At 36.9% G+C, this 12,210-nt stretch overlaps 2 protein-coding genes across 3 annotated transcripts; one reads left to right on the top strand and one right to left on the bottom strand.

Moving 5' to 3' along the window:
- LOC18613700 (histone-lysine N-methyltransferase EZA1) lies at positions 313-8,162 on the top strand. Of its 2 annotated transcripts, XM_007051048.2 has the most exons (17): positions 313-525; positions 962-1,063; positions 1,355-1,629; positions 2,097-2,258; positions 2,759-2,843; positions 2,985-3,131; positions 3,255-3,302; positions 3,383-3,454; positions 4,079-4,767; positions 5,136-5,286; positions 5,843-6,063; positions 6,283-6,414; positions 6,803-6,890; positions 6,999-7,046; positions 7,159-7,287; positions 7,518-7,595; positions 7,665-8,162. In XM_007051048.2, exons 1-17 carry the CDS (start codon positions 487-489, stop codon positions 7,854-7,856), a joined length of 2,658 nt encoding a protein of 885 aa, XP_007051110.2. In that variant the 5' UTR covers positions 313-486; the 3' UTR covers positions 7,857-8,162. The 2 variants fall into 2 exon arrangements, with proteins under 2 accessions (XP_007051110.2, XP_017979678.1); XM_018124189.1 differs by lacking the exons at positions 313-525; positions 962-1,063 and having other exon boundaries at positions 1,544-1,629; positions 2,092-2,258.
- Positions 8,862-12,165, bottom strand: LOC18613699 (protein trichome birefringence-like 6). The gene is made up of 5 exons (XM_007051047.2): positions 10,451-12,165; positions 10,161-10,353; positions 9,871-10,061; positions 9,429-9,587; positions 8,862-9,340 (listed from the first exon to the last, which is right to left on the bottom strand). Exons 1-5 carry the CDS (start codon positions 11,215-11,217, stop codon positions 9,001-9,003), a joined length of 1,650 nt encoding a protein of 549 aa, XP_007051109.2. The 5' UTR covers positions 11,218-12,165; the 3' UTR covers positions 8,862-9,000.

Here is a 12,210-nt window from a genome sequence, read left to right as displayed (position 1 = left end):
AATACTCATCAAAATTATAGCATTTTGTTTAATTTAAACTTGACATTTTCAATAAGATGTATGAGAATAATTAATTTTAAAATTTTATATATATATATATATATCAGCATACCATTTTCCAGTAGAAAAAATAAAAAACTTGAGAGGCAAACAACAACTTGGGCCTTGCTTTAAAGCCCATTAACTACTGGAGAAGCCTTAACTTAAAAGTTCACAATCATTGCGACCTAAAACGGACCATAAAAGGCCGTTCAAATTCCTCGAGCCCATGTTTTAAGGTATGTAAAAAAGAAAAGGAAAAAAGTGGCTAGAGAGTCGGGCCAGAGCCCCGTGTGGAAAATGAAAGGGGGACAGAGAGGTCGATTCCCACAATGGTGGCCACGTCACTGACAGTTCACACGTGTCGATTCTCGGCTGGGCTTCTTTTTCTTCAGATTCTTCACTCTGCCTCCAAGGAGTCGCAGAGCAGCACCAATTTAGCCGGCCATGGTCTCCAAGGCGACCGACTCTCCCTCCAAATCCAGAGTTAGAAATTCTTTCCCTACCTTTCGATCTTTAGTTCCTTTTTGCTATCGTTCTTTTCATTTTTCATTCATTCAATAGTTAATTCTTTATCATCAGAAATTGGATACTGGTCGGATGATTTACTGCCTCATTTGACACGGAAGAATAATTAATTTCGAGTCATTTTACTAGTTTTCCTAATTTTCTTATTTTGGTCGTTAGATTATAATCGATAACATAGACTTGAATGTTCATAGAATATGATTCGTGAAAAAGTCAGTTGGTTTTTGCGGGAGCAGAGCCTTTTTCCTAATTCCATCACTATTCACTAAACTTATGCTCCGTTTGGCTGCTATCAATTATGCATCAACAAAATAGAGAAAAGAAAGAATGTTTCGGAATTGAGGTTGATCAATGATCACCAACAATTTATTGTAGAATTTTTTTTGTGTGGCAGAAATCAAATGGAGAAAACTCTGGTGGCGGCATAGGAAACTTGACATATAAGTTAAATCAGCTCAAAAAGCAAATTCAAACAGAGAGAAATGCTTCAATAAAGGTAGATTAGTTATGCTTTGGTTATATTAGTCAGTTAATATTTTACCTATTATACTCATTATTGTTGTTTTAAATTAATGCCACTTTATTTATTTGCCTTGAATTTCACTAGCATGATCATTTTTTTCTTAAAAAAAAAGGAAAATGAAATCTAAATTTTGTTTTCTTCAATTAATGGCATGCGAATTAGATAAATAATTAGGACTCTGTTGTGTTCTACTTGTCTAAATTGAAGTTATTTGTGCTCAATTTACTAGGCAAGATGCGAATAAATCATATTTATTGTGCATAGGAAAAAGTTGAGAAGAACAGAAAGAAGCTGGAGAGTCATATTTCGGAGATTTTGTCAGCTACATCATGTAGGAATGTAATATGTGTGGAGGAGAATGGATTTGGTAAAGTGCTTTCTTCAAGAATTGAAATTCCTCTTTGTAAGTATTCTGGATTTGCTCAAGGCTCAGGAGATAGAGACTATGCTACCGGACATGAAGTTCAATCTTCAACAAATGCAAAGCTTCCGTATATTGAGAAGTTGCCACCTTATACAACCTGGATATTTTTGGACAAGTATGTTGGATTACTCTAGTTGTTGGCTTAAGTACGAGTATTCTATTCTGTTTATTTCTATTAACAATACTTTGGCTTTAAATTGGTTGGTTATATATTTGGTCAAAGCATGAAATAAAATTCTCTTTGTAAGGGACAATTTTTGCAGAAATTTCATTTAAAGACTTAATAACATACTGGAGACAACTTGATCTGAAAACCTTAAGTCATTTAGTCATGAGCTAACTATGCTTCCTATGTCATCTCTCACTGAGGATTATGTTTGGGGAGATTTCATGGAAGGGCTTCATAGCATGTTGAAAACTCCTTTATCTGAAAAGCTAGCAGCTATTTAAGCCTCTCAAGTTTTTTTTGACTGTTTTTTAATTCAAAGTTGCACATAAATCTACCACCTTTTTCTCCCCAGCTTGTTTTGCATGAGTTTTGTTTTTGCTCGTCTTATCTTAAATATGCACCATTCAGCACAGAAATCAGAGAATGGCTGAAGATCAATCTGTTGTGGGGAGGAGACGTATATACTATGACCAACATGGCAGTGAAGCCTTGATCTGTAGTGACAGTGAGGAAGATGTTGCAGAGCCTGAGGAAGAAAAACATGAATTTTCTGAGGGTGAAGATCGTATTTTATGGTAAGAAAAAAAGATGCAACCTCCATAAAAAAGGAGGATTATTATTCATTTGTTAAGAAAAACATAGTATATATACTTTCCTCTGGAGGAAAGAAAGTTGGCAGTACACAGTTGAAATTCTTCTGCCTTCTTATCAGTATACCAGTCACAAGTGAACACCAGCTAGAGAATGCCAGTGGTAGAGATTGATTATAATGCTGCAATGTATAAGTGATGTCAGACTTGTCTCTGTTTTAGTGGGTCAGAAGATGGCGTGACACTGATGAAACATCAAGACAGCAATAGTGTGCTTGGTTAAAAGGCTGCTGTGTTTCTGTTCAAACTGTGTTTGACTCTTTCTTTGACTTGCATTTATTCCGTATGGAGCTCAAATTCTATGTTTAACTAACAGCTCCAAGGATTTACAGAAGAGACAAACTATCACCATAGAGGATGTTTATTTTGATTTATCTCCAACTTTATGAAAAAAACCATTCAATCATTTTGTATTAATTTGACAGGACTGTCTCTCAGGAATTTGGACTAGGTGAGGAAATACTGCAGGCTGTCAGCCAGTTTATTGGAGTTGGCATTTCTGACATCAAGGTATCCTGCTTTATTAGCATGTCAACATGGTTGTCTTATTTTGGATGATATTTGGTTCCTTTATTCCTTCCTTCAAATGTTTTTATCTACATACCTTTTTAGTTAATATTTGTTAGAAACTTTGTTATTTGAAATTTGCAGGAACGGCATGGCATACTCACCAAGAAATACAGTGACCAAAATGCCAAAGATTCTGAGGACTCTGGATCTGAGAAGGGTATATCTTTGGAGAAGAGCCTCAGTGCCGCTTTAGATTCTTTTGATAATCTATTTTGCCGCCGTTGCTTGGTACTTTGTCTTTAATCACTCATTATTAATGATATTTGTTAAAGAGAAGCATTGTCATGATCACATGTAGTTCTTTGAATTTCTTTAACTCCTGCTCTCATCTACTTTGTATCTATCTTACAGTTATTTGACTGTCGTCTTCATGGCTGTTCTCAAACTTTAATAAATCCTGTAAGCTACGTGCTTCTTATCTTTCAATTTAATGTGAGTTTGTTTCATTAGTTTATCTGATTAGAACTAGTGCTTTACAGACTGAAAAACAGCCATATTGGTCTGAATATGAAGATGACAGGAAACCTTGCAGCGATCAGTGTTACCTCCGGGTCTGGTTCTCATTATTCTTTTCTCTAGTTACTTAATAATGTTATTGGTCTCTCCTTTGTATCACTATTTTGATTGAAAAACTTTTTGCTCAATAGGTATTTCATGTGTTTCAAGAAAAATCTTTCTCTAGGATTTAGCTGTCTGGTATGATCTTATCGTTGGTACTGCTAAAAATATTGCGACTGTAGGTTAACGAAAGTGGTGATGATTCTTTTGTGGACTCAATTTCTGCCAGGTTATCCAATTATTTGCATTCTTTTTTGTTCTCTGGTGCTGTCCCTTTACTCAAAATCTGGGTTTGTCTGTTTGTCTACATATTTCACTAATATGCCTGCTGTATATGATCCCTGTATAGTCCAGCTTTTTGTGCTCTAATTTGTTTTTACTCATTAAAGAAGAAGAAGATTGTTTTAGTGCTTATGTGCATGCGTGTTTGCTGAGACACATTTGATTTGGATGTGAATTTGCACTCATTTGTATCCCTGGAGTGACTGTTAGTTTATTTTTTTAGTATTTAGTTATCATTTTGATTAAATGCCATATTTAATTTTTTATTTGGATTTGAGACAATTCTTTTGTGGGAAAAGAGAGAAGTCTTGTGTTTCAACACCAATTCTTTGCAGTTAAGAGCTGTCGAAGATGTTCCAGAAGGTTTAGGTGGCAATGCATTGCATGGAGCGAAGACTACAACTTTAGAAGAGAAAGACCAGGCTGCAACCTCTGATGCCAAAGAGCCAATAACTGATGTTGGTGCAGATCTCATGCAAGATGAAAGAGGCATCTCTGAAGAAGTGAAGTCTGTTGCTTTAGAATGTATTTGTGACTCAGAAGGTGCTGCTGAAGCTCAAAATTTGGAGATATCTTCCATACCAATAGATAACCATGAAATTTCTGGAAAGCGAAAGGCCTCCCAAGAAGGAAATGCACCATTAGATGACTCTATATACTGTTCTGATTCTGTAAGTAAGAAACAAAAGACTGTATTGGCTGTGTATGTGGCTACAAAGTCATCTGAAGCTATACCAAGTCCAGATGACACTTCCAGTTCTAAAAGTAGTAACCATCATGTTGTTGCACTTAATGAAAAGGAAGCTCAAACTACAGCCAAAAACACCCAAAATGAATCTGGTGAATACGCATTAGAAACGTTTGCCTGTCCTGCTACTGTATCCAGTGATGAAACTGTGGATAACTTACGAGATGGAGCCAAAGATGTTACAGAGGTGCCCGAATTGAAGTGGTCATCTTCTGAGTGGAAACCTATTGAGAGAGAACTGTATCTGAAGGGAGTAGAGATATTTGGGAGAAACAGGTAGAAAGGGATTACAACTATTTTCAGTCTTTTCTTGGCATAAAATGCAAATGGATGCTGATAGTATTAAATCTAAATCTTCGTGTTTATATCTTTGGCATTGGTTTCTGCAGTCCTAACTTTCAAATGGACTAATCTGCAAAAGGTTCCTTGGAAGAACTAAAATTTGCTGAGCAAATGAAATCATAATGAAAGTTGTGTAACACGCTTGTGTTTTTGTACTCCACACCTTCTTTTACTTTCTGATCATGATGGACTTGTTACGTTTAGACAGTTTCAATTCTAGACATTGTCTTCCCCCTTCTTGATGACAATGATCATATGCCTATTATCATGTGTCTATTAATGCATGATCTCATTCTTTGCAGTTGCCTTATAGCCAGGAACTTGCTTTCTGGTTTGAAGACTTGCATAGAGGTATCGAGTTACATGTGTGATAGTGGAGCTTCAACACTTAATAGAACCATCATGACAAGTTCATTTTTGGAAGAAAATGGGAAATCCGAATCAGATTATATGGTATGTACCAGAGCCCTATCTATTTCCTAGTATATACCTTTTGATAACGTGGTAAAGAAAGGTTTCCAACCTGCATGATTATTTTGAGGCCATATCAGTCTTTGCAAGCTACAATTGTGAGCATTTCTTTTAACACTTCATTCTCTGTTTTAATGCTTACTAATAAAAATCATTACTAAATTATCCCCTGAAACTTTTAATTACGGAGGGTTGAGAATCCATATGTACAGAGTGGGAGTTAGAATATACAATTGCAGTGATTTTCTCATTAAGGTTTGGCCATTTAGTTAAAACAATTTCATAAGAAGAAATCCATCCTCAAAGTTGTTGAACCTAGTCAAGCTTATATAGATAGAACCATGCTGACGTGATTGCTGCAGTTTGATTTTCAACTTAATTTTGGAACTTCATTATCAATTGATTTCTATTACCTCATTATAGTGGGCATTGTATTTTTCAGGGTCCACAGTTGGCTTTGCATTGTAGACCTTTCTTTCTCCGCTTTACACTGCATTATAAATATTTTTCCCCTACTATTATTCTTTCTGCACTTTAGGAGCAAGAAATGTCAACAAGACCACGATTGCTTCGTAGAAGGGGTAGAACACGGAAGCTTAAGTATTCTTGGAAATCTGCTGGCCATCCATCAATTTGGAAAAGAATCGCAGATGGAAAAAATCAGTCTTGCAAGCAATATACTCCATGTGGATGCCAATCAATGTGTGGAAAGCAGTGCCCTTGTCTGCACAATGGAACTTGCTGTGAAAAGTATTGTGGGTAAGTTAAATTAATTTAACTTGCAAATATAAAACGTATATATGGTGCAGGACAGCCCCTTTATACAATTTTAGAAGTGATGTAAGCTTAAATTTTCTGTAATCCTACATCTCTGTGAATCTGAAATATATGTATCTGACCAATTGCTTTTGGAATGGATAAGCTGAGTTGTTTAATATTTTTTTTATTTGAACTAAAAATATCTGGAGCTGCATCCAGATGCTCAAAGAGTTGCAAAAACCGGTTTAGGGGATGCCACTGTGCAAAGAGCCAATGCAGAAGCCGGCAGTGCCCATGTTTTGCTGCTGGACGTGAATGTGACCCAGATGTTTGCCGGAATTGTTGGGTTAGGTAAAGTTTTGTATTCTCTGCAATTTTATAGTATATCATGTCAGCATGGAGTTGTATAGAAATTTCTTATGTTTATTAAATGTCCTCATTTAAAGGAGTTTTTACTGGTTAAAAATCAGACTGAAAGTTTCTTATAGATGTTATAACCCCTTTCCAAGTCCATAGGAGAAATGCCCAGGTTTAGAGCATTGGAATAGCTTTTCGACATTAGGTTTAGTTGTCAAGGTTGGTTTGCTGAAAAAGATCTTTTTTGGTTCTTTTCTGATCCCATTAATCTTTTCTGGTTTTCTTTTTATGTATTGTCTAGGTTTGACATCACGCTGATCGGACAAATACTTTTAGTTCATTTATCTCCAGCATTTGTGTTAAATACTTGTACCTTTTGCAGTTGTGGTGGGGGTTCGTTGGGTGAGCCACCAAAACGAGGAGATGGTCAGTGTGGAAACATGAGGCTGCTTCTAAGGCAACAGCAGAGAGTGAGCAAATTAGAATGTTTTAGTTGTAGAATTATAGTTTGGAGATGGTTTTAAAGCATTATTTTTCTTTTTGCTCTACTTCTAATCTTTCATATTTCTATTCTTCAGATCCTCTTGGCAAAATCTGATGTTGCTGGGTGGGGAGCCTTTCTCAAAGTAGGATATTATTTTCTTTGCCTAATGGAAAATCTTAGGATAGTTAAATTATCTGGTGTTTTCTTTAGTTGCTTTCTAACTCTTTGTCTGTGAACTCAATGATGTGGTTCAGAATTCTGTCAACAAAAATGATTATCTTGGAGAATATACTGGTGAATTGATCTCGCACCGAGAAGCAGACAAACGTGGGAAAATTTATGATCGTGCAAATTCATCATTCCTTTTTGACTTGAATGATCAGGCAAGTGACATTCAAAACCCCACGTTTGGCCTGAAATTTCCTTATGTTAACAGAAACATCTCTTTTTAGTATCCAAGAATGCTGCAATGTTTCTAATAATGGAAGTACCAAGTTCACCATAATTTCAGTGCTTCAATGTCTGGTTCAGATTATATATATATGTTACCACTATCTTCACGATTTAGAGTGGCATATAAAATCTGATAGAAGCTGCTATTTTATATTCGCAGTATGTCCTCGATGCTTATCGCAAAGGAGACAAATTGAAATTCGCAAACCACTCTTCTAACCCAAATTGCTATGCCAAGGTATACAACTGTCTGCAATTCTTTTGAGGATATTTTTTATTGGTTTAGCTAATACCTTAGATTGCACAGGTAATGTTGGTAGCTGGGGATCATCGAGTAGGCATTTTTGCCAAGGAGCGCATTGAAGCTAGTGAGGAGCTCTTCTATGATTATCGTTATGGCCCAGATCAAGCACCTGCATGGGCTAGGAAGCCTGAGGGTTCCAAGAGAGATGACACGTCAGTCTCTCAAGGTAGAGCAAAGAAACACCAGTCTCATTGATGCACTTTTGACTGGTTTAGCATGTGCATCTGGTCTATATTATCTTCAGTTTCTTTCCCATCTTCGTTTCTTCATAAGCAAGCATATATGAAATTGTCATTTTGTGTGTATAGTTGCATAAGTGTTGTCCTACAGATGTTAGGGTCAAGGAATTAGATAGAAATAAGGTTTAAGCATTTATTATGCCAACAAAGCTAGGTATCTAACAATAAAAGTATAGGAATTGGTGGGAGAAAGCGTGTATCTTAAAGAAATAATAATGGGACGTTTCTCTTTCTTAATAGCTATTTACATTTTCCGTATGCATTTAGTATTTCATTTTTTATGCTTTCTGGCCTGACGTTGACAGTTGAAACCTGAAACCTGTTTGAATAATGACATGATGGACAAAGCTGCAGTGCTATGATTGTATTTGTATCAACGCATTCACAGTAGTGATAGTAATTGTGAAATCGCAACGTGAAATGGAAGGAATGCTTCACAACGTTCCTTCTCCGTCATGGCTGTTCATTCCCAAAAAATTGCGACGACTCATTAATTTTCCTGGCTCACGTATCTAATGAGTCTCGTCCTCAAGCTCAAATGTTAATGAGCATTTATTGCTACTCCTTGAGGACTTTTTGATGAAAACAAGGAAAGAAGGTATTTAGTGTTAAAAGTTTTTATAACCTCTAATTGTCGACAAGTCTCAATTACAGTAGGATCAAAAGCCATCAGGCTGGCATGCCTGCCTCTCTGGGGAAAAAGGCATATCATCAGGATATTATCAGCTCGACGCTTTAATTACTCCTACACTTGTAAAAAGATTTGTGGGGAATTTCGTCGTTTCTTTTTTGTACGTAGAGGCTTATTTTTGTCGTGGTCTGTCGCCTTTCTCTCTCATCTTATGCGGAACCTGCTTCATTGGGATTTTTATATGTTATTGCATTGCCGACATATAAACTACCAAACATCACTACAGAGGAGGGAGTTATTTTCGATGAGAATTGTGAATTTTGACTTGCAAAAAAGGGAACATCATCCAAAATTACTCAATTGAATTTCCAAGACATTAGACATGGCCCAAAAATGTTAACTACATTTGTTGCATGCTATCGAGCAAGACCACAAGCTGAAAGAATTGAGAGAATATACATGCTGAATATCACAATCCAAATCTCGAGTGAGACTTGTGCTTTTGTTTGGATTGCAAATGGAAATGTAAAATTTCATTCCATGTATCTGGAACACCGGGAAGACACCAATGGCTGCAATCTTGAATGTTGGACGAGTAACGGTTCCTGGGTTTTTTTCCGTATATTGATGGATGACCATCTATCCTATATGCAGACAAACCAGTCACATTCAGTAATGTTACAGGAGTTTTCATCTGCAAAATTACCTCCTCCACAATTTTGTTCTTCTCAGGGTAGCTCATGCCCAAAGTGCCATTGAGGGGCCAAGCAGCTTCCGTACAGTGACCACCTGAATTCCACTGTCCTCCCCTGTATAATGATAAGAGCCTACTCAGAAATTGATATATATGGATGTTATATAGGAGAGAAGTTCACAGCAGCATAAACAACAGCAAACCTGAAATGGGAAGGTGCTGAATTTCGAAAGAAAACTTGTGTTTTGCCTGGATTAATGTGTCTATCAACCCATGATGCCCAGGTCATCAAAGCTCTTCTAAAAGCTGTGGACACATCAAGTCGTGGATGTACTTGGTTCCCTTCCTGATAGTAGTTGATCCTAAAATATGGAAAGTGGCAGTAGACATCAAACTTAACTCATTACAAAAGCATATAAAAGGTCTATCTAACATGGGTTTACAATCTGTGAAGTATATATAACAATGTCTTTTCCAAAGACAGCTTAACATGCTTTCCAAATAAAAAACCAATCTTGATCGAATTTTCCAGCTTACAGTCAATGCAGGATTGAAACCTTAAAAGAAAGATCAAATTTTACAACTTTAAAGTGTACTGGCTAAAGGTTTTCATAAAGATTCATGTAGTTTGACAATGGCACTAACCCTGCTTTTGTTTTGTAATGAGACCACCAATGTGCAGTGTTGAAGACCAAAATATCTGCTCCTCTCCATCTTGATGAACCATGATCGATGGCATCAATTCGCAAGGTGGGTTTCCGCTTTTGTCCTATTCTTGCCTTGCTCTCGTGAACTAAAAAGTGAGAAACATAGTATTCAACTGTACATTTGTAGTCCTGCAAAACCAACCTCATAATATCAAATACCCCAAATGGTCAAAATTGCATTATAAGTGAAATAAAGAGCAAATGAACTTTAAACAATCAATTGATTACCACGAATTTGAAACTATAATTCCCCTTCTCTTTGGTGATTCGTCGCCCATGAGTCTCATAGACCTTCTTTGGATCTCTTACAGCTTTCATTAACATACAAAGCATGGATTCCCATTGGTTTCTATTGATTGAATCTCCCACAAAGACCAGTCTTTTCCCTCGGATCAAACCCAGCATTTTTTCTGCATTGAACCTAAAACAGATAGCCCCACAACATAAACCAGTCTTTACCACAACACTTGCAAGAATGTGTGTATCCAAAGAAAAAGTATAAAGCAAATCAAAATTACCTAGGAAAATCACAATCTTGTGGTTGCCATCTCCACTTCATGTAATGCCTATCACGCCTTCCATTGCTATCACAGTTAAAACCTTCATCAATGAAAGAGCACGATCCATTTGTGTACAGAGGATAGCTCTCATCATAAACCCACTTCCCTCTCGTTATATCACAGCTATTTATCTTCTTCTCCTCAATTTTCCCATTACTTGGAACTTCATTTTTATCAACCGAAGTTACTCTTGTCTTCTTCGCTTCTTCGTTTTCACTACTGCTTGGAAGCTCCAGTTTGTCAACTGAATTTGCTCTAATCTCATCTTTTTCCGTTAATTCACTGCTTTCAACTTCAATATCTTCTATTGAAGGTCCAGGTGCACCCTCTTGATCGGTTTCAGGATCCTCAAGTTCACTGTCACCATCTTCTAGCACTTCACTCTCACTTTCTTGTCTCTGGATCTCCTTCAAACCTGAAAATTTATCAGACCCAGATGCATTTTCGGGCTTAACAAAAGGGGAATCTTTCACAGTTGAACGCTTTACGGTTCCTGCTGAATCGTTACTAATGGAACTACTCAAGCTCTCTGCAGTTACGGGTTTATGACCACCCAGATTAACGAATGATTTGTTGAACTGAAAATGGGTTGCCTGATGAACTGAAGGGTTGGATTTGACGACCCAAGTAAAAAAGAAAACCAGGAAGATAAAAGAAAAAGATACTGTGAAAGAAAACACCAAGAATCTTGTGGATTTGAAGGAGAAACTTCTCTGTCTCTCCATCAATGTAGTTCATCGGCAAATCGCTTCAAAATACAGTAAGAAGAACAGTTCTTCAACGGGGTTTGGTAGAGAGGAGGACTTTATCCTTTTATGCATGTATTTGTGCGTCTGATGGAGCAAATTTTTCAAAAAGACAGCAGAACAATTGACCATATGAGAAGGGTTCGAGGCTGTTCCACTGCTAGGATTTAGGAGAGCGGGCTTCAAGTTGTGGGTGTTTAATTACCGAATGTTTTCCTTGTTAAAAAAAGAGTCCAACAAAGCCAAAAGAGCATGAAATATGAAAATGACTAAAATATACCACACTTATCGACACGACACGACTCACAACCATGTATTCGCTCGTGCCAGTGTGCAATATCTTTGCTGGCGGCTCTGCAATTATAAGTAGAATGCAGCATTTCAAGTTGTCTTGAGCTTTGTCACAGGTTAAAATAAACGGAAAGAAGACGTTCTCCACCCTATATTGGGAATCAAGATTTTAACAAAGTGATTACCCAAGCAAATTCCTTTGACAAAGCTGGTCAGCATGCTGAAACATCCTTCTATTTTCAACTTTTCCCACCTGTTTAAGGTTACTATGCTGGTTGCCTTTGCTTCCGTCTCAAGGGATGACAGTTTCTTCTTTCCTTTTCTCTTTTCCCCCTTCTACTCCGACTAAGCTATGGCTATGGAGCATTCAGAAAAGGGTTGCTGGAGCCTTTGACCGTTGTCAAAACTCAAAAGGTCGGGGATATCTGGGTAAATGTGTTCTTCCAGAATAAACTGGAAACAGAATATGATTCTATTGAGAGTAACTAAATAGTAGTAATACTGAAAAGAAAAAGGAAAAACAAGAGAGATGCTGGTGTCATGGATTGTTTTAATGATACATGAAGGAAAGGACTCGTGATCTTATTTTCCGTGAGCTAAGGGATAAGATCAAACAAAACCAGAAAAATTGAACTTCTAGATTCCGAGACAAATTGGAATTCAAGTTGATTGTATGTTTTA

The sequence above is a fragment of the Theobroma cacao genome, chromosome 1 (assembly GCF_000208745.1).
Source record: "Theobroma cacao cultivar B97-61/B2 chromosome 1, Criollo_cocoa_genome_V2, whole genome shotgun sequence".
NCBI classification, from domain to species: Eukaryota; Viridiplantae; Streptophyta; class Magnoliopsida; order Malvales; family Malvaceae; genus Theobroma; species Theobroma cacao.
Note: the sequence above shows the minus strand (reverse complement) of the source record. Positions and strands in the feature narration are given on the sequence as shown.